The 22209-nt window shown below is 44.6% G+C and overlaps 1 protein-coding gene across 1 annotated transcript; it reads right to left on the bottom strand.

The window, feature by feature from the left end:
• Positions 1 to 7161: 7161 nt before the first annotated feature.
• On the bottom strand, positions 7162 to 21416 carry LOC127571465 (eukaryotic translation initiation factor 5A-1-like). The gene is made up of 5 exons (XM_052017857.1): positions 21263 to 21416; positions 17279 to 17467; positions 14691 to 14795; positions 8553 to 8684; positions 7162 to 7922 (listed from the first exon to the last, which is right to left on the bottom strand). Exons 2-5 carry the CDS (start codon positions 17441 to 17443, stop codon positions 7857 to 7859), a joined length of 468 nt encoding a protein of 155 aa, XP_051873817.1. The 5' UTR covers positions 17444 to 17467; positions 21263 to 21416; the 3' UTR covers positions 7162 to 7856.
• Between the last annotated feature and the right edge of the window lie 793 nt (positions 21417 to 22209).

Raw genomic sequence — 22209 nt, 5'->3', positions numbered from 1 at the left:
TGTTCTTCAAAATGGTTGCCAGTATGTACACGTTCCTGCCCTTTGTAAACACCTAAACAGTCCTTGCAGGTGAGGCAAATATTCATGTTACTCATAGAACAATACAGTACAGAACAAGCCCTTCAGCCCACAATGTTGTGCCGATATAGCCATTCCCTCATACCTACAGAATGCCCATATCCCTCTATTTCACTCATTTATATGCCCATCCAAGCCCCCCTTAAAAGCCCCCAATGAATTTGCCTGCACCACCCTATCAGGCAACGCATTCCAGGCATCCACCACTCTCTCAGTAAAAAACATACCCCTCATGTCTGTTCTGAACCCACATCCTCTCACCTTAAATGCATGCCCTCTGGTACTGGATCGCTCAATAATGGAAAAAAGATATTGCTTGTCCACCCTATCTATACCCCTCATCATTTTACACACTTCCAACAGATCACCCCTCAGCCTCCGCCGCTCCAGAGAAAAGAGACCAAGTTTGTCCAGCCTCTCCTGATAGCACATGCCCTGTAATCCAGGCAGCATCCTAGTAAACCTCCTCCGCACCCTCTCCAAAGCCTCGACATCCTTCCTAGAGTGGGGTGACCAGAACTGCACGCAATTCTGAACTCTAACCAGAGTTCTATAGAGATGCATCATAACTTCTTGACTCCTGTACTCAATACCTCGATTAATAAATGCAAGCATTCCATAAGCTTTCTTAACCACCCTGTCTACCTGCGCAGCCATTTTCAATGAGTGATGGGCTTGCACCCCAAGGTCTCTCTGCTCTTCAACACTGTTAAGGGTCTTGACCTTAAGAGTGCCTCTTGACATTAGTCCCACCAGGGTGCAACATCTCACATTTATCCCAGTTAAACTCCATCTGCCATTTCTCTGCCCACATCTGCAGCTGATCTATATCACGCTGTATCCGTCGCCAGTCCTCTACACTATTCACAACTCCACCAATCTCGGTATCATCTGCAAACTTACTAACCCACCCATCAACATACTCGTCCAGGTCATTTATGTACATCACAAACAGCAGAGGTCCCAGTACAGATCCCTGCGGAACACCACTACTCACAGACCTCCAGCCCGAATAAGTCCCTTCAACCACCACCCTCTGTCTTCTACATGCAAGTCAGTTCTGGGTCCACACAGCCAATTCTCCACTGACCCCATGCATCTGAACTTTCTTGATTAACTGATTATATGGGGCCTTGTCAAATGCCTTACTGAAGTCTGGAGAGATGACATCCACAGCTCTACCTTCATTAATCACTTTAGTCACCCTGTCAAAAAACTCAACCAGGTTAGTAAGACATGACCTGCCCTGCACAAAGCCATGCTGGCTTTCCCTAATCAAGCCATTGGATTCCAGATGCTCGTATATCCCAAGAATTTTCTCCAGCAATTTCCCTGCAACTGACGTGAGACTCACTGGTCTATAGTTCCCCGAATTTTCCCTTGTTCCTTTCTTAAATAGAGGAACAACATTAGCCACTCGCCAGTCCTCCGGGACCTCACCTGTGGTCAAAGAGGACACAAAGATACTGGTCAAGGCCCCAGCAATTTCCCCTCTCGCCTCCCTCAGTAACCTGGGGTATATCCCATCAGTTCCTGGGGACTTATCCACCTTAATACTGTTTAGGAGATCTAACACTACCTCCTCCTTGACCTCTAAATGCCCTAACACGTTTCTGCCCTCAGTTCCAATTTCTGCCTCCTGCATGTCCCTTCTCTGGGTAAATACTGAAGAAAAATACTCATTCAGAACCTGACCCACATCCTCTGCATCCAAACATTGATTCCATTCTTTATCCTTAAGTGGTCCTACCCTTTCCCCGGTTATCCTCTTATTCTGGATGTGGGTAATAGATTGCCTTTGGATTCTCCTTAATCCTACTTGCTAAGGACTTTTCCTGGCCCTTCCTAATTCCTTTCTTGTTCCTCACCACCATCCAGGGACCTAAACAGTCCTTCCAGGTAAGACAGAGGTTCACGTGCACCTCCTTCAACCCTGTCTACTGCATTCAGTGTTCACGATTCCATACCACCCACCCCCCAATCAGCCATTTCATCTCCCTTCCAGTTCCATCCATCTATTACCCACACACTTCACCCACCAGATCCCCTGCCCCATCTGGTTGCATCTTTCTCTCTCCACTAATGGTTCCTTCCCATTCTCACCTTGCTTTCTTATCATATTCCAGCACTGGTAACCTTCATGTTCCTACTTATCACTTTCCAGCTTGTCTCCACCTTCAGCCTTCCCCCACCTCTGTTGCCCATTACTTGGCTCTTTCTTCCCCACCCTGCCATTTTATACTGGATATCCTCCCTCTCCACTCTCCTGATGCAAAAGAAAAAGAAAAATCACATCAATAAATCCTCTCCCCACCACAAATGCGGCTCCACCCACTCAGTTTCTCCACCGGTTTGGTTTTTGCTCCAGATTCTAGCACTGAAATTGGTGACACACACAAAGTGCTGGAGGAACTCAGCAGGTCAGGCAGCATCCACGGAGGGAAACAAACAGTCAACATTGAGCAGAGATCCTTCGTCAGGCTTTTTGACCAGTACTTTTTGCGTATCCTGAAGGGTCTCAGCTCGAACCATCAACTGTTTATTTCCCTCCACAGATGCTGCCTGACCTGCTGAGTTCCTCCAGAACTTGTGCATTGCTCAAGATTCCAGCATCTGCAGAATTTCTTGTCACTGAAATTGACAAATTTGTTTATTACTGTCACATGTACCGAGGTACAGTGAAAAACTGTTTTGCATGCCATCCATACAGATCATTTCAGTGTGATAAGACTATTGAACAGTTCCTTTATACGATGAGATGGACTCTGACCTCACGATCTACCTTGTTGTGACCTTGCACCTTATTGCATTGCACTCCGTAGCTGTGAAACTTTGTACTGTTATTGTTTTTACCTGCACTACAATGGACTCTGTACTAACCCAATGTAACTGCACTGTGTAATGAATTAACCTGTACGATGAGTATGCAAGACAAGTTTTTCACTGTACCTCAGTACAAGTGACAATAATAAACCAATACCAATGACAGTGCATTGAGGTAGTACAAGGGAAAACAATAACAGAATGCAGAATAAACAGTTACAGAGAAAGTGCAGTGCAGTCAGACAATAAGGTGCAAGGCCAATGACGAGGTAGATTGAGTCCACCTTATTGTACACCTGGTACTACAGAGCTCCCATATCTGGTGTATGAGAGCAACTTCACAGACTGGCCAGAACCTGAAACCTTTTGCTACAGAAAGTAGCCAAGACAGAAAAGGAGAGGAAACCACAACAGCCAGAGATGAAAAAAGGTGGAGAGGTTTGTGGTGAATGGAAGTTAGCATGGACTGGTTGGGGAGAATGACTCGTTTACTGCAGTAACGGCAGCAGCCTGAGCTTCTGGCCCTGGTTCTCCGCACCACTTACATCAGCTCTCCACCCCCGCCTCAACCCATTTGCTTCTGAAAGCAATTCCTGGCCAGTCTCCCACCTTCCAGAACCTGTAACCTCATCCAAAACTGTGTGCCCTAAATGGTCATATACCCTTGACCCTGTGCACACCGACCCACAACAGCAATCACTTACACACTTCAAAGTTAAAATTCTCTTCCTTGTGCTCTACCTCCATGCTTTGGCCTTTATCTCCAGAATCTCTTCCAGCCTGAAATCCTCTCGAGCTCGCTGCACTTCTCCATTTCTAGTCTCCTGTCTACTTTGCCTTTACTTATCCAAGACTCTCCCCCTTGGTATTAAACCTCCCATCTCTTCCAAACTTCCACATCTAAACAGTGTCCTGTTTACTCAGCTGGCTGTTTCAAATTCCATGGATGTTTTACTGTGATGTAGTTCAGTTAATGCAAGATGTTACCCCATCGGTCAAATTTTTGTAAGCCAACGTAACTATTGTAATGTCATTGCTGCTGCATTGAGGCAATGGTCACATGCATCACAAAGTAATTAGACCAGAGAACAGTACAGGCCCTTCAGCCCATTCTGTTGTGCCAAACTAATTAAACTGATGACTCCTAATTAATCTAATCCCTCTTCCCCACACATTGACAACATCCCTCCCTTCGCTGCACGTTCACGTGCCTGAGAGTCTATTAAACACTCCCATGCTATCTGGCTCCACCACCACTACCCCTAGCAGTGCACTCCAGACCCCACCACTCACCTCACCCATCTCCTTTGTATTTTCCCCACTCACCTTACACACCCTCTAGTAGTAGACTTTTCAATCCTGGGAAAAAGATACTGTGTACTTGCAAAGGAGAATGCTTAACCAACACACACGTTGCCTCCAAGCTCCTGCTGCAGGCTGCATATTCTGGTCAATATTACATCCTTAGAAAGCAAGGACACCATACAACTCTGCCTTCCAAAGGGATTCAAAATTCCATGGATTCCAGAATGGTTCCTGCAGATGGAAACAATGTAAACCACATGCACACAAATACTAACCTGTTGGCCTTGTACTGAGAAGATACTGGAATACATGATAAAGGATTAACAGAACACCTAGAAAATGATAGAATTGAGCAGAATCAGCATGGATTTACGAAAGGGAAGTTAGGTTGCACCAATCTACTTGAGTCCTTTGAGGATGTGATATAGCACAAGCCAGTTTGTGTATTTAGTTTTAGAAGGCTTTTCATATGGTCCCATGAGAGGTTGGTTAACAGAGCTAACGCACATGGAATTAGGGGTGATGTACTGAGAATTGGTTATTGGGACAGAAGGCAGATGGCGAGTGAACAGATGCTTCTCAGACTGGCGGGCTATGACTAGTGGGGAATTGCTGGGATGGATGTGAATAACTGGGGCCCACACAATCTGTATCAAGTCATGTGCTAGCTGATACAGAATCAGATATTGACAAGCCAAGTAACCCAGAAAGAACAATGTGGAAAAATGAGGTCATCATTTTGGTACACAGTATTTTTTTAAAAAATACAAAGGAGTTCAGAAAATGTTTGCAAGATTAATACCTGGAATGGTCAGGTCATCTTAGGAGGAAATGCTGGTCCCACAAGTCTTGCACAAGCTGCAGCTTCGAAGGGAGGGCAGGTGATTTAAATATGCAAGATTCTGAAAGGTTCTGACAGGGTGGATGTGGAGAGGATGTTTCCTCTTGTGGAAGAGTTTAGCCTATCCATCTCAGATTGTGGGCTCAAACTCAGCAGGTCTGTATGTCCTGGTTTTGCAGATGTGAATGCAGGAATAAAAACAATCTACTAATGACAATAAATTATCCAAACAAGGTTTAATAGTTTACATTTTTTTGCAAAATTCAAATTGGTATTTGCATCAGTTCTCTAATGGCATCACAAGCATTCAGATTTTGTTTTAAACAGTTCTCTTTGAGGCTCTCCCCCAAATGAAATATTATCCAAGGAGATTCCTTTTCTAATCTATTGGTCAAATTAAGCATTTAAGTTCTAATACATATTTCGAAAGACTATATTGTGTCACTTATCAGAACCTCAAAATTACATTTGCTTTCTATGGAGGAAAGCTCTCAATACAAACTCATCCAGTTCTTTTGCATGCGTTGACTGCAAATGTTAATTTGGTTTGTAAAGATTACATCACAATATCCAGCAAGGTTTATGGCATACACAAATACAGCACAAACCTGTCAGATGGAGCACAGTAAGCTCAAGACAGCATTTATGGAGAACCAGATTCTTGTTGACAGTTTTAGACAAGCGGATTTCAGTAATTATGAGATGTGGATCTTTTGTATTTGTATTTGCAGCTCAACGTGGCACTTGGAATAACTCCAATCATCCCTGCTCAGTGAACCAGCATGTGGTCTATTCCTCCAAATGGGTATTCCTGACAAATCCAGCATTCCAATGGAATGGGAGGAAGACTAGGATATAGGGCTGACATGCTCATTGTAAACTAAACTGTGATCACAAATGATGCACTCTCTGTAAGAGCAGGAGAAAGATTCACCAATATATTTTATGACTTTAATACTCGGAAGGGTAAGATCCTTTGCATTTTTATACACAAGGAGCAGTGCTCTGGGATAACACCCAGCACAAACCTGATGAGCTTGTGTTGTGCCAACCTATGCTCAGAACATAAAATTAAATGCATTGGGTAAGAGTGCCAAAGAGTAAACACTGATTTACTAGTTTTATCGGGCAAGCCAGCACTCTGGGAACCAGGTCAAGTTCCTGCTTCCTTCCCACTTCCCTAGTTTGTTCAACATGAGGGAAAATTTCAAGCTGTGCTAGGTTCCAAGCTGGTTCTCTGAGGGGTAAAAGGAGAGTGCCTCATTCAGTAATCTAGCATTTATGAAAGCAATAATCCCTCAAATTTCAAGCAGACCATTCAGTAGGGAATGGCAGCTCACCTGACTTTTGCCATGTTTATACCAGCAGCAGATGCCATTCAAATGCAGTACACTTCCTCGACCAAAGGTTTAATTCTGCCGCACAACAGCAAGACTATCAATTGCAAATGGTTTACCTACATTAGATATACAACACCCAACAATCGAGTATGCAAGGTTATAGGTTTGAAGTGAAATGCCAAGTGCCCAGACACTATGCACACACTTTCAGGACAGGGCAATATTCAGGTTCCTAAACAGGTAGCACAAGCAAATCACAAGAGTAGTGATGATTCAGAAATCAGCTTACAAACCAATAGGTTAAATGCTACAGGCCAGGACTAATGGTCTGGAGATGTTTTTAAAATCCCACCGAGGCAACTTCAGTTAATAACTAAATCTGGAATAAAAAAGTTATTATCAGTAATGGTAACCATATACTAGATACTTGCAAAACCACATCCAATTCACTATCATTAGGGAAGGAAATTTGTCTTCCTTGTCTAGTCTGGCCTGAGACACCACACCCACACTGATTTTAATGCATCCTGTTAAAACTAGGCAACGAAGAAAGCTGCACACTGCCAAGACATTACATTTACTTGAAGCATTTTTCTCTCTTTAGTGGACTGATGCACCTCAGTGGTGGGAGTGCATCGTTCCAGGGAAATAATGAGATTTCTTCTCCTATCACCCATCCCTGCCATTAGGGTCTGATAAGATCCCCAATGACACAGGGAACAATTCACCCCAAACCTGATAAAACCAACATCAAATGCATCTCACAAAGACAAATTCCAGGAAAATGCTTCACTCATTTTAATATCATTGCATGATAAATACAATAAAATAAGCAACCAAATAATTTCTTTTATATTTGTGTTCTCAGTCTGGTGACAAAGGCCTCGAGTGAGATTTCGCAGCATGACATCCCCACCCAACCCCTGGTCTCCAGATTTGTATCAGCATTCTTATAACGCCAGCATAAAACATTCAGAACACCCATCCAGGACAAGTGCCAGCATCGTAATAATGGAAATTTACAAGATGAGCAGCCTAAATAAAAACTTAGAAAGCGCTGGGGTTATAACCGAGGTAATACAGCTTGGTTGCTCTTGGCTGCTCAAACTATTTTTTTTACAGAAACCCTCAAAGCAAGGCAGATTGGCAGAGACAATCACAGGGCAGGTGGCTGTATGAATTCATTCTACAGGCCAGGTCTACTAACAAAGAGGACCAACTCCAGTAAACTTTACATCAAGCTTTTATTTGGGAGCACCAACAGCTGTGATTTAGTACAATGCCGATCGGCCTGCAGTGACAACTGGCAAGCTGACTGGGCAGCAAGGTCAGGTCCATCCGGCATCATCTGGAAAATAATTTGAAGGAAATGAGGTCGTGTTGTGAAGGCCATTACTTTGGCGATAATTAATCCAATTTAGATCCAAGAGTTTGGCCTGAGTGGTCAGTACTGGCTTCCCAATTCCCATTTACTGTTTGGCCATTGGCTTGATGGCAACGGCAGCCTCTTCATTCATGGCATGCTGAACTGTGATCTAGGGAGGAGGAAAAAATAAATCAGCAAGGCAAGTGAGACAGGAAGCAGCTTTGTTCACCCGGACCTCATCATTTCATTCTTTCATGTTGCAAGACCACCCAAGGTTTCTTCTCAACTCGGTCTTGAATGGCCAACTGTACTTTGAGACTGTGACCCAAATCTAGACACACCCAGACATCAGTTTTGTATCTCCTCTGCAAAGCCCCTTAAGAATCCTGTGCATTCAATAACATCACCACTTTACCCAGATACTGAAAACAGACCCTGTCCTCACCCATTCTACAGCTGCCTCAAGCACCACTTTCTGAATGTTACCCACAAAAATCAGCATTTGTCAGATGCACAGGCAGGACACTACTCAAAAAAAAATCAGTGTTCATTCACAGAAACCACGAACAAGGACACAGGATTATCTTCCCCTCCACAAAGAAAAATATCTTAAAAAGCAAGCTTCAAAATGAAGACTAGTTACTGAAATGAATAAAAGGACTTCACTCCCAGGGAGAGCTCACTTTTGTTTTGATTTGCTCAGTTTTGTGAATGACCCAACATGGTGATGTTTTGCTATCAGCACCCAACACTGATCAAGCACATACAAATTCATTATTGGACATCCAGATCACTGTACCATTAGATCTTCTCCGGCTTCATATTTCTGTTGGATTTCCTTTCCCAGATCACCTTCTGCCAGCTTAAGATCCTCACGAATTTCACCATTATCCGTCATCAGAGAGAGATAGCCATCGGTAATTCCAATCAACTATAGGAGAAAAAAATCTCAATACAAATCTTTTATCAAAATACAAGAAATTAACTGCAGAAATTTTTGGCAAATTATTGACAATTGTCAGTAGAGTTCCACATACACCACACTCAAGGACATTGCTGGTAGAGGGGAAATAGAGCACCTACCCCACAAAAGCTACTGGCATGTTCCAAGTCATACATCATTGCTAGTAGAAATGGAAAGCTATTCAATAGACAGTGGTGCTCAAACCACAGGTAATGCTAACTCATGAAGAAAGCAAAAAGTCCAAGGTCTATCTTATTCCAACTCTTAAGCTCAAGAAGAGCATAGACACCTACTAAACCATGTGTAGACTTCAAAAGTAACTGCCAAACTTTTGAAAATATTTCACAAAAACATAGAGGTAGGCCATTCAATCCTCAACACCTCTTCCGCACCATCACCAGACCCCTTAATTTCCTTAGAATCCCAAAATTTACCAGTCTCTATCTGGAATATATTCAGCAACTGAGCGTCCACAGTCCTCATGCATAGTGAATTACAAAGATTCACTACGCTGTGCAAAGAAACATTTCTGGATCTGTGTCAAGAAACAAAACCTTGAAAAGATAATAATCCATCTTCAGGTATAGACTGGGTAATACAAATTGGCAATGGTTTGGAGGACGTTCACAGAACGCATTTCTAACATTTTCCATTGGAAATAAGCGAGCTGCCCCCAGAACACGATACACAAAGGATGCATTTCACTGTGCGTTTTGATGTACATGACTAAAAGATATATCTTATCTAATTGAATCAAAATTATAGACATGTATAAAGGGCGGAGAATTTGTTAATTAAGGTATTCTCCAAGGAAGGGCATCACATTATGGTAACTTTATATTCAGTTCAAGAGGGTTTATCAATCAGAAATTAGAACCCTAAACTTGATATCAACGTGAGATTGGTAAAGGCTAAGGATTAGATTGAAAATTAGATTATTACCAGTAGATAAGCAATGCCAAACATTTACATACATTCTTCTAATTCTCAATGAATCTCCAGTCCATTGAGATATAAAACTCCACAAGGAAAGCATTCCATACATGATGAATTGAAAAGCTTAAGATCACAATAAGACTAAAATAATGCTGGAAGAGTAGCAATCCTGGGTATTGAGTGTTAGGATCAAGCTATGGGTAGTCAAAAACAAAATTGCTGTATGCCTGTGATGTTGCTGCAAGTAAGTTTTTCATTGCACCTGTGTACACATGGACGTGCACATGACAATAAACTTGACTTTGAATGAGAATAAATTAGCAATAAGTAGAAAAGATAAGGGCTTCCATATGTTCATATAAAGTGACAAACAGCGAAAGGAGATGCTGGTTTCTGAGGCAAAGACAAACTATTAGAAATAAGGAAACCAGCAGGTATTTCAATGTCTTCATTGTAGCAGCTAATAAACTTAGCAGAAAGTGTGGGGAACCAATAACTGAATGAACACAAGGAACAAAGTAACTTTTATTGAAGTACTGGAGAAATTAAAGACGGATAAATCCCCTGGATCTGACAACCTGCATCCTAGGGTTTTTAAAAATGGCATCTGCAGATAGAGTCATCAGTGGTAATCTTCCAAAATTTCCTAAATCCTGACACAGTCCCAACAGGCAAAGATAGCAAATGTGGCACTACTAGTCGAGGAAATTAAAGAAAACAGAACTACAGGTCACCGTCAAAATTCATTGGATTACATATAGTCAGCATGATTTTGTGAAAGGTCACTGATGCTTTCAGTATGATAAGGAGGGAGGATGCAAGCAGCAGTTTAAACAGGGGAAAAAAGATCAATGGATATAGCATCTCTCAGTGATATAACAGAGGTACTACAGAAAACGTGTGGCACCTTTATCAATAGAAGTCATACAGGTTTGATGAAATACAGTGAGGTCGGGTTGCAGTAAGTTAAATATTAGATTGATTAAAGGACAAAGATAATTTCCAAGGTCCAGTCTGACAGGGCGGTATCAGTCGTTGGATGCCACAAGGGTCGGAGATGGGACACTCAACCAACGACCCAGATGAAAAAAGGTAACAAGTTAGCAAATGATAACACTTATTGGTAAATAGAGGTGCAAGGACTCGAGTTCGTAAATGGATAGAGACAGGTTAAGCAACGCAGGGCAATGGCAGTTGCAATATTAAATGCACTATTCATCTTGGTAGAAATATTTTTTGTAATGACAAACAAGGAAATGCTGGTACACAGAAAGATCCCCGTGTGCTAACTAATGAAATGCAGATTCAGTAGTAATTAGCAAGACACACAGCACAAGAAGTCTTTCATCTACAAAGGGTCCTGATGAGACTGTGCAGGATGACTACATGCAGTGTTAGTCTTCAAAGCCAAAGAATGCTCTGGTGTTATGTAGAACAGAATCGCAGGATTGATCCCTGTGATGTGATGTCTGTCCCAACGACAGACAGAACTGTCTATACACAGATGAGTAAAGGATTAACACAATAGATGCTGAGAAGTAGCTGAATGTTCGGAACTTTGGGAGAGCTTCAGGATGCAGAATGTCTTTGAACTAAAATGAAAAGAAACAAGTCATAAGAGTAGTGAACCTTTAGAATTCCCTACCACTGCTGTATATCTAAAATGGAGGCACAGATTTTTGGACACTTGAAGAATCAAAGGACATACGGATCAGACAGGAAAGCAGGATCAGGATATAGAAGCAACTTAGTATAGATAGGCATAGCTGTTGGCAGATGTGGTGGGCCAATGGGCCAGTTTCTATGCTGTAACCAGTCAAATGGCAACTCTTTAATTTGAAACCGGTTCTAGATGCACCCACTAGGGTAAACACCCTCTCTGCATTCACCCTGTCAAGCCCCCTCAGAATCATGTGTTTCAATGGGACCACCTCACTCCTCCGTACTCCAATGGATATATGCTCAACCTCTCTTCATACATCAACCTCTTCATCACAGGAATCAATCTGATGAATCTGTTCTGCCCCGCCTATCCACGGAAAGCCATAATTGATGCACTAATTACAGATTTTCATCTTTCACACTGCTTGTTGAATGCATTATATTCCGGAGTACTTTCCATTAGAGAAATCTTAAAATTATAGAAACGTTTAAGACAGAAACAGGCCCTGTCAGCCACCTTGTCCATGCCGATTGCGTTATATATCTGTGCTATTCCCATTTGCCCACTTTAGAACACAGAACAGCACAGCACAATACAGGCCCTTCGGCCCACAATGTTGTGCCAACCTTTAAACCTCGCTTAAAACTATCTAATCCCTTCCTCCCACATATTCCCATTTTAAATTCCTCCATATGCTTATCTAGCAATCTCTTGAATTTGACCAATGTACCTGCCTCCACCACTGCCCCAGGCAGCACATTCCATGATACAACCACTCTCTGGGTAAAAAGCCTTCCTCTGAGATCTCCCTTGAACCCCCACCCATTACTTTAAAGCCATGTCCTCTTGGATTGAGCACTGGTGCCCTGAGAAAGGGGTGCTGGCTGTCCACTATCTATTCCTCTTAAGGTCCATATCCCTCAACGCCTTTCCTACCTGTCCAATTGCCTTTTAACACCTTGTATCTGCCTCCACTACATCCTCTGGCAGCTCGTTCCAGATATTCACCACCTTGTGAGAGAAAAATTTACCCCTTGGATCTCCTTTAAATTTCTCCTCTTTCAGTTTAAACCTATGCCCTCTAGTTCTAGACTCCCTCAAAATGAAAATAGCACAGCATACCAAAGAATCAAGCCAAGTACACCTTTCAGCCACAGGGAGTCTCAGTTAACAGAGAGAGTGAGGTGGATTCAAAACTGGCTCGGAGTTAGGAAGCAGAGGGTGGTGGTTGAAAGTTGTTTCCTGGAATGGAGGCCGGTGACTAGTGGTGTGCCGCAGGGGTCGGTGTTGGGACCCTTGTTATTCGCTATTTATATAAATGATTTGGGGGCAAATGCACAAGGCTTGATCAGTAAATTCACAGATAACACGAATTGGGAGGTGCCGTTGAAAGTGAAGGCTGTCATAGATTACAGGGGCATCTTCATCAGTTAGGGAAGTGGCAGAGTAGCAGCAAATGGATTTCAATACAGGTAAGTGTGAGGTGATGCACTTTGGAAAGTCAAACCAGCGTAGGACTTGTACTGTGAATGGTAGGGCAGTAGGGAGTGTAATGGAACAAAGGGACCTAGGAGTACAAGTGCATAGGTCGTTGAAAGCAGCACAGGTAGACAAGGTGGTGAAAAAGGCATTTAGTACCCTGGCCTTCATCAGGCAGAACACTGAAAAAAAGGAGTTGGGACATTATGTTGCAGTTGTATAAGTTGTTGGTGAGGCCCCACTTGGAGTGCCACGTACAGTTTGATTACCCTATTATAGAAAAGATGCAGTTAAACTAGAAGGCAGAGAATATTTATGAGGACGTTGCCAGGACTAGAAAGCCTGAGTTATAGGGAGAGGTTGGCCAGGCTGGATCTTTATTCCTTGGAATGTAGCAGAACGAGGGGAAACTTTATAGAAGTGTTTAAAATTATGAGGCATAGATAAGGGGGACGATAACAGTCTTTTCCCCAGGGTAGGGGTGTCCAAACTTGTGGGCATAGGTTTAGGTGAGAGGGGAAAGATTTAAAAGGACCTGAGGGCAACTTTTTCTTCAGGTAGAGGGTGGTGAGTATATGGAACGAGTTGCCAGAGGGAGTGGGTGAAGCAGGTATAACAGTATCATTTAAGCAGCACATGGATAGGTACATGGAGGAATGAGGCTTGGAGGGATATGGGCCGAATGCAGAAAATTAGGACTAATTGGGTGGGCACCGTGGTCGGCATGGACTGGTTGGGCCCAAGGGCCTGTATCCATACTATAACTGCAGCACCTGTGAAACCATTCAGGTCGGGCTCAATAAGCTGCAGGCTAAAGGGTGTGTCAGAACGAGCAGAGCATTGGTTCATCAACCAATCCCTAAACACCAAAATCAACGTTCTCTCGCTGCTAAAATACATCTTGCCTGCTCAGACGGAAACCCAGGATGAATAGGAAGCTTCCACTTTCACAAAATTTGTAATTTTCCTACAGCTATTTTTTGTTATCATGAACTTGGCAGCAAGGAAAAGGCAAACTGCCAACAGAATACACATCAGTGAGAGCAGTGATTTTACTCACTGCCGAGTCAGTCATTCCTACCATTCTACTTGTCAAACAGGTTTTGCAGTGAAAGTTTCTTCTGCTCATAATACCACATGAATCTGAAAAACTGCAAACCCATTGCATTGCCAAGGAGCCAGCCAGGCAAAACCAGCAGCTAATAGTGCATGCAGAAAATAAATCCCCATGAAATGGGCACAAAGGGTACACCGTCTCAGACTCAGCCACACTGAAAATTTGTCCAGCCCCCTGCAATCTAGGTTATTAGACAACAAGAGTTCACACCACACTGCAGTACCTGCTTCTCAGTGGTGCTTGTAGAGCAGCTGATTCAGCTCTCTCAGCACATTTACTGCATGAAAATTCTGTTTAAAGTCAACTAGTAAACAGTAAAAGACTCAATGTCACAAATTCATTTCAAAATCTACAAACTTTTGTTTAAAATCTCCTGTTGTGCCCTTTTGCACAATGAGAAATATATTTGGCTGTGGAAGCGAAGATCCGATACGACCAGCTAGCACCCTCTCGACTGCTGCCTGAATAATCCAGGCACTGGTGCACAGTGGCAAAGCATTTAAATCACAGAACTAGTTTTCAGAAGTCATGACTATTGATCCAGGGCTGTAAATTAGCTCCACCATGGCAGCTAGGGAATTTTGAACTCAACCAACTCAACCAATTTGGAATGAAAAGCTAGAACTGGATATGGTGACTATGAAACTACTGCACTGTCCTGCAAAATGCACCAGCAAGTTACAAACCAGCAGGCAAATAAGGTTGGACCTTGGCAGAAGTGTCCAAATGCTATTCAACAAATAAACAAAAGACTTTTTGATTAATCATAGCAGCTCACCTGATAATCATTTCTCTTGACATTGGGGACTTCCACGTTATGGGTGGAGGGGCAGATATCTTCATACTTCTTTGAAGTGAATATATCAAGGCCAACCATATGAACCTGGAAAAATATAATGCAGACCAATCATTTCTGTCCCTTGTTGTTAGGACCAAAAAGCTATAGGGTTTAAAAAAAATGCAACATGCTTTTCTTATTAAGGCTATTCCACAAGTAAACAAAATTGTTTCCTGGTATTTCATTCTATGTAGTTCTTTGATTGTAAGCCAATTTTGAAAGGACAAAATCTATAACTGTACTTTTGGGTTTACTAAGAGAATTTTTACAGATCAGTGAAATATCTATGAAAATGATAGGGTAAAGTTTTAAATGCTTTTTGGAATGTTCTGCTGAAATACAAGTCACAGGTACGCTTCAACAAACATCAGCCATAGCCAACTTGCTAATACACCTGGATTTTACCCAAATTCCAATTTAAAGTGCAAGACAAAGGAAATCTTGTATGAAAATAAGCACAGGAGTAAGCCATTTGGCCCCATGTTCCCCTCCAACATCATTTACCCTTGTTCTAACCCTATATCACTTGAATCCCTCGATATACAATTTCTGCCTTGAATATATTCAACCACTGAGCCTCCTTGGGCAGAGGATTCCAAAGATTCACCATAATTTGGGTTAAGAGGTTTCCTCACCTCAATCTCAATCGCTGACCCCTTACTTCACATTTTCCCACATTATTTTCTACTTGTCGTGTTTTTGAGAACTCACTTATTCCATCCAACTCCTCAATGGAGAGTGTTCAATGCTGTAGGTCAGGAAATAACCTGACTCACCTCCTGTGCAATAGGCACGTCAAGAATACTGGCTGGCCAAAACTCCTATGCCAAAGAGATTATTTTGGATGGGATCTATATATACCGTGTTCACCAGGTTGGGGAAAGACAGCTCCAGACAAAAGTCACAGGGAACATAAAATCTGATGAGACAAGTTCAGACCATACCAAGTATGTGTGCAATATAAAATAATGAACATGGGTCCACAAAAAATTCAAACAGGATCTGCTTATTTCTGTCCCAGATCTGTAGCACTGCATGCTTAGCTTTCAATAACCAACACGTTTATAATGCTATTATTATACACACACATACAAACAAATTAAGCCACATTGGATTTTTGGAACTGTTAAGGTAACAGGAAAGGCATATCAATGACAATAAATTATAAAGCAGTTTTCAGTAGAATTTGAGCTGAAGGAAACTAGGATGTACGTAGAATATGCATAATAAATACTCCTTAGCAGCAATCTTTATAGTTTGTAAATGTATGCTCCAGCTCACACTGTAGAAACAGGGACACGCATCTCTTTGTCTGAAGTGCTGATTCCCCATCACGCTTTCCAGCTCTTGCACCATAGACTCACGTAGCTAGGGATAACTTTAAGCATGATGCCTCAACAATCATCTCATACAATGAATTCCAAAAGCCTGCCACCATATGGGTGAAAAAAAAATTCCTCAATCCCTCTAATCCTTCTACCAGTTACTTTAAAACAATGCTCCTTGGTTACTGACCACTCTAGCTAAGTGAAATGGGTTCTTTTTATCCACTATTCCACCTTTTTATAATTTAAGACCTCAGGTTAATTTCCCCTCAACAAACAATCTAATCTGATCAAGCTTTCCTCCAAGTCAAAATCATTCAGTATTGCCTCATCCAGTGGCAACTACATTAAGACTGGCAAATAACTCCCCATAAGCATCTCCTGTACAACCAGCTTTTTTTTTAAAAAGCACAACTAAACACTGGTTAAATAAGGTACAAAAAGTTAAATGATTTAAAACTGGATTGCTGGATTCAAAGCTCCACTGCCTATTTCCAAATTCTAATTCTCAACATCAATGCTGCTCTAGTTAAAAAGCTTTCCAAAACCTCCCCCACCCCATCCCTGAAATTTTAGAATTTAATTCAAATTACCTATAAAAACTAAAAGTATGCAAAAACCCTTAGTATATGAAGCAGCCAAAACTGGAAACCCATTTACAAACTGAATCAGCCTATCTTTTAGAACTAACATTTGTGATCAATAACCTTGCAAAGATTTTTTAGCAATTTGTTCTATTTCAGATTTCTGGAATTTTCTGTGCTTAAAAGAAATAAACTAGGAACTTAAATCCCATAGCAACCCAACAAACTTGCTCACTAAACTCATCCCTGATCAATCATAAAAACATCACAATATTTCAATACATGGTGGTCAAACTTCTCACCAAATGCAAAAATTAGACCTTTCTGATTTTAATATTCATGAATACTTCAGTTAATACTGGGGGATAAAAAAGCACTTAAAAACTCAGCTGAAACTCCAGCTTGATAGGTCAAATATCGATACAAAAAGCAAGCAAGATTTAATGGAGCAATAATGGTCCTCCATAGTTAGGTACATTTGGTCCCATCATAAAACAACCAATTAATTCTAGTCCCAAGGAACTGTACCCACATGAGGATTTCACACTCTGAGAAAAGGAGGAAAAGAGGCAAAAGGAACCATTAACCCAGGTTAGAGCACAAAGCGATTATCACAAACCTTAGCATGCCCATGCTTGCCAGTTTTGGATGTTGACATTTCAACAATCTTGCAAGGGCGCCCTTTCAGAATCACATATCCGTTCTTGCGCAGAGAAGAGCACTGCATAGGATAGGTGGCAGACGCCCCAGCATCTCCAGTGGTGAAATCCAGGTTGTCATCCATAGTTCCTGTGTTTTATTGGAGACACTAAGGAGAGGGATTCACGCATTAGGCAATGTTGTCAAAAAAAAATCAGATCAAGCAGTTCCGAACTAAACTGTAAAACCACACCCACAAAGAAATACAAATTAGCTGGTGGCATTTCAGGGTTCCATATTTAATGAATAAAAACAATTCACGAGTGAAAAATCAAAGGCACGACATCTTATAGCACCTTTAATGTAGTAAAACGTCCCAGACTACTCTGCCAGAGTACTAGCATTCCAAATATGACACTGGCTTATCAGGAGCTATTAGTGTGGATTTCTACAAGCCTTCTCAGCTTAAAAGTCAGATTTAAAGAGCATCTTTTAAGGGATATGAGGGGAATAGATGTCTGGAGGAGGGAGAGGGAAATTCAAAATAAGAGCCAATGTAGGTAAGCAAGTGCAGGGGCATAGATAGGGTGGATTGTGAGAAACTTTCCCCGACAACAGTCATCTAAGAACCATAGGTTTAACTTGAAGAGAGAGGGGAAAACATTTTCAAATATGGAACACTGCCCAAGATGGTGGAGACAGTCTCTCTCACATTTAAAAAGTATCTAGAGGACTTGAATCACTAATATCAGGTGCTGGTAAATGGGGTTAGTATAAATGGTTGGCATGGACACAGTGGGCCAAAGGGCCTGTTTCTCTTTGGAATAGAATTGACGTGGGTTGGGTCACAGGCAACAGAGTTTTGGGCGATCTCAAATTTAGACAGTGGAATGAAAGAAGCCAACCTAGTGGAATCACCGAGTGTTGAGGTATTCTTGAGATCAAACACGACAACAAGATCAAGATACTCGAGTTCCACCTCTGACAAATGCTACAGAGAAAGATAGAGGCAATGGCAAAAGATTTTACAACAGAGTGAAAAGATAAAGATGAGAATTTTGCACGTCAGAGTAGTCCAACAATTCAGAAATAGAATGGGTCGGGAAAGATAGAAGATGGAACTAGGTGCCACTAATGTGTGAAAACTGACTGTTTACTGACGATTTCATGAATACCTTAAACCAAGAAAACACCCTTGGGGTTTACCAATGGAGAAAGACAAAGCAGGCAAGCTCAGCCCCACCCAACAGGACCACCATGGAATGATTTAAGAGAAGATCAACCTTTTCACAAGTTGTTTACAGGTCAGGGCTGTTAGCCATAGCCACACAGGATTTCAGTTGTGGGTTTGATACAAGCCATTTCAAGAATAGGAGGCCTGGGTGGGAAAGCTGGGCATCCAAATACAGAGCTGACAGATTTTGCAAAGAGAGGGGTCAAGCCACAGGTTATTTCTGTGATGAGGGCAGATTTGAATGAGAGGGAGCGGTAACTGAGCAGACAGAAACATCAGCCCAACCAACTTCATTCAAGTGTCAGGAAAGTTTGGCAGGAATATGGTCAAGGAAGCAGGTTAAGCCCGATCCAATTTGCCTTCCACCCAAGGCTCTGAGGCTAACTGGTGTCCCTACCAGCCCTGTACCACACAATGATGCATTCACCTATCGTGCTCTAACCCAGCACCTGAAGAGAAAATTCAATATTTTATAAAAGTTCACACAAACACAGTATCTTTTTTACAAATCAGATAACCAGACTGATTGTGCTAGTGCTGGGTCAATTACCCATGCTCTATCCCAAAATCTCCGAAGCATTTATCCTTCTGAGGCTACAGTGAACTCCATTTTGAAAATTACTGCTGAACCTGCTTCCACTGCCCCTCAATTTTGATCAGAATAGCTGTAATGCAAGACAAAATTCTGATCTTCATTTGCCACTCTCCTGCCCTTGGAAACAGTTACTTAGTAACCACCATTAGCAAAATCCCTTTTAAAAGGAAAAGACTTTAAAAGGCACAAAAACTTTCATGTTAAATTTACATTTCCCACCCACAAAAGCCAAGAGATCAGCTTTCCAGCATTCACCACAGCCATTTAAGCACTAAAATATTTAGGTCCCGCGTGTGAAACAAGAGGAAAAGGGCACAACAAGCAAACTGCCTCAGTTTTGCCAATGTAAGTTGTTGGCACATCATGCCCCACCACCTCCCCCCCTCCGATTACACCCATCCTCACCCCTCACCCATTATCACCACCATCTTCTCAGAAAACAGAGGGATATAGGCATTCTGTAGGGATTAGCTACGTCAGCACATTGTGGGCCGAAGGGCCTGTTCTGTGCTGAACTGTTCTACTGCATTATATTTTACACACTGCCCCCTTTACACCTACCCCTATTTCTCCTCAAACCCCACATTTTCCCTGCTCCCTTTACCCACAGCCTTTAAGCCCCCAACTGTACACGCACTCCCTCATTTCCCCCCGCACCCCCTACCTCCATTAATCCTCATTTTCCCCAGAATAGACGCCCTCCCCCCCACCCACCGACCCCCCCCAAACCCACCAAAGCAACAGGAGCCCGCCAACAAACGCTCCCCTTCCTCCGGGACCAACACCCACCCTATCCGTTCCCCCCCACTCCCCCGGGAATTCCACCCACTCCCTCCCCCATTCTTGAACCGATCCCACTCCCTACCCCTCCTGAAGAGAACCCACCCCATTGACCTCCACTCTCCCCGGACCAACCCCCCCCAACCCACACTCCCCCCCCACCCCGAACTGACCCCAACCCACACCCCCCCAACCCCAGACCGACCCCCACTCCCTACCCCTCTCCTGGAGAGAACCCAGCACAACTCCCCCCACCCCACCGACCCCCACCCCAACCCCCACCCCTCCCCACCACCATGGACCGACCCCACCCCACCGACCCCCATCCCTCCCCACCACCACGGACCGACCCCACCCCACCGACCCCCATCCCTCCCCACCACCACGGACCCACCCCACCCCACCGACCCCCATCCCTCCCCACCACCACGGACCGACCCCACCCCACCGACCCCCATCCCTCCCCACCACCACGGACCGACCCCACCCCACCGACCCCCATCCCTCCCCACCACCACGGACCGACCCCACCCCACCGACCCCCATCCCTCCCCACCACCACGGACCGACCCCACCCCACCGACCCCCACCCTTCCTCCCCCCACCAACCCCCACCCCTGCGGACCGACACCCACCTCAACTCCCCCCCACCCCTACCCCTCCCCACCCCCCCGGACCAACCCGCACTCCCCCCAACCCTCTCCGATCCCCACCCTCTCCCCCCACCCCACCCTCTCCCCCCCACCCCACCCACTCCCACCCTCTCCCCCCCACCCCACCCACTCCCACCCTCTCCCCTTCTCCCCCCACCCTCTCCCCCCCACCCCACCCACTCCCACCCTCTCCCCCCCACCCCACCGATCCCCACCCTCTCCCCCCCACCCCACCGATCCCCACCCTCTCCCCCCTCCCCACCGATCCCCACCCTCTCCCCCCCTCCCCACCGATCCCCACCCTCTCCCCCCCTCCCCACCGATCCCCACCCTCTCCCCCCTCCCCACCGATCCCCACCCTCTCCCCCCCTCCCCACCGATCCCCACCCACTCCTCCCCCCCCATCCCACCGATCCCCACCCTGTCCTCCTCCTCACCCCACCCTCTCCCCCCCCCAACCCCCTCTCCCCCGGCGCCTCCTGACTCGGAAGTACCGGCGGCCCGCAGGCCCGGACCACGCCGCCCGCCCGCCCGCCTGGGCAGGGCCGAGGCCGCCGTCCGCCGTGCGCGCAGACGGCCGCCGCGCCCGCTCCCTGCCTCCCTCCCCGCGCCGCAGACGGGCTCGGCTCGGCCGGGCGCGGCCGCCGCCCTCGGTGCCTCGGTGCCCCGCCGCCCCCCGGCCCCGGACCGCCGCCGCCTCACCCGCTAACGGTCGGCAGAGAAGGCGGCGCTGCGCATGCGCGGCCGCCAACACTGCGCCAGCACCCCTTGCGCGGGAGAGGGGTCTCCCCAATCAGCAATGACTCGCACCCCCTGCACGCACGTGGACGCCGCGTGACGTCAGCGCGTCGGGCTGTCCCGCCGCCGCCGCCGCCGGACCTCAGGGCATGCGCACCGGGTCGGCAGCCCACTGTCCTTGGAGCATGCGCACTGCCTGCCCCTGGGACCATGTGCTGGGTTGTGTGAAGGGATGGGGGTTAATGTGTGTGGGTCACAGAAACAGGCCCTTCAGCCCAACTGGCCCATGCTAACCAACATTCCCATCTAGGCCATAAGTACCAGAGGACACGGCTTTAGGGTGAAAGGGGAAAGATTTAGGGTATTGGTTTATTATTGTCACTTGTACTGAGGTGCAGTGAAAAACTTGTCTTGCAAACCGATCGTACAGGTCAATTCATTACACAGTGCAGTTACATTGAGTTAGTACAGAGTGCATTGATGTAGTACAGGTAAAAACAATAACAGTACAGAGTAAAGTGTCACAGCTACAGAGAAAGTGCAGTGCAATAAGGTGCAAGGTCACTACAAGGTAGATCGTGAGGTCAGAGTCCATCTCATTGTATAAGGGAACCATTCAATAGTCTTATCACAGTGGGGTAGAAGCTGTCAAGTCTGGTGGTACGTGCCCTCAGGCTCTTGTATCTTCTACCCGATGGAAGAGGAGAGAAGAGAGAATGACTCATTGACCATCACCTTATTGTCTGCCTGCATTACTGCACTTTCTCTATAACTGTGACACCCTATTTCGCATTCTGTTGTTGCTTTTCCCATGTATTGGTATTGGTATTGGTTTATTATTGTTACTTGTACCGAGGTCCAGTGAAAAGCTTGTCTTGCATACCGATCGTACAGGTCAATTCATTACACAG

The sequence above is a fragment of the Pristis pectinata genome, chromosome 6 (genome assembly GCF_009764475.1).
Source record: "Pristis pectinata isolate sPriPec2 chromosome 6, sPriPec2.1.pri, whole genome shotgun sequence".
Lineage (NCBI taxonomy): Eukaryota > Metazoa > Chordata > Chondrichthyes > Rhinopristiformes > Pristidae > Pristis > Pristis pectinata.
The sequence above is the reverse complement of the archived record's forward strand: the minus strand, read 5'-3'. Positions and strand labels throughout refer to the sequence as shown.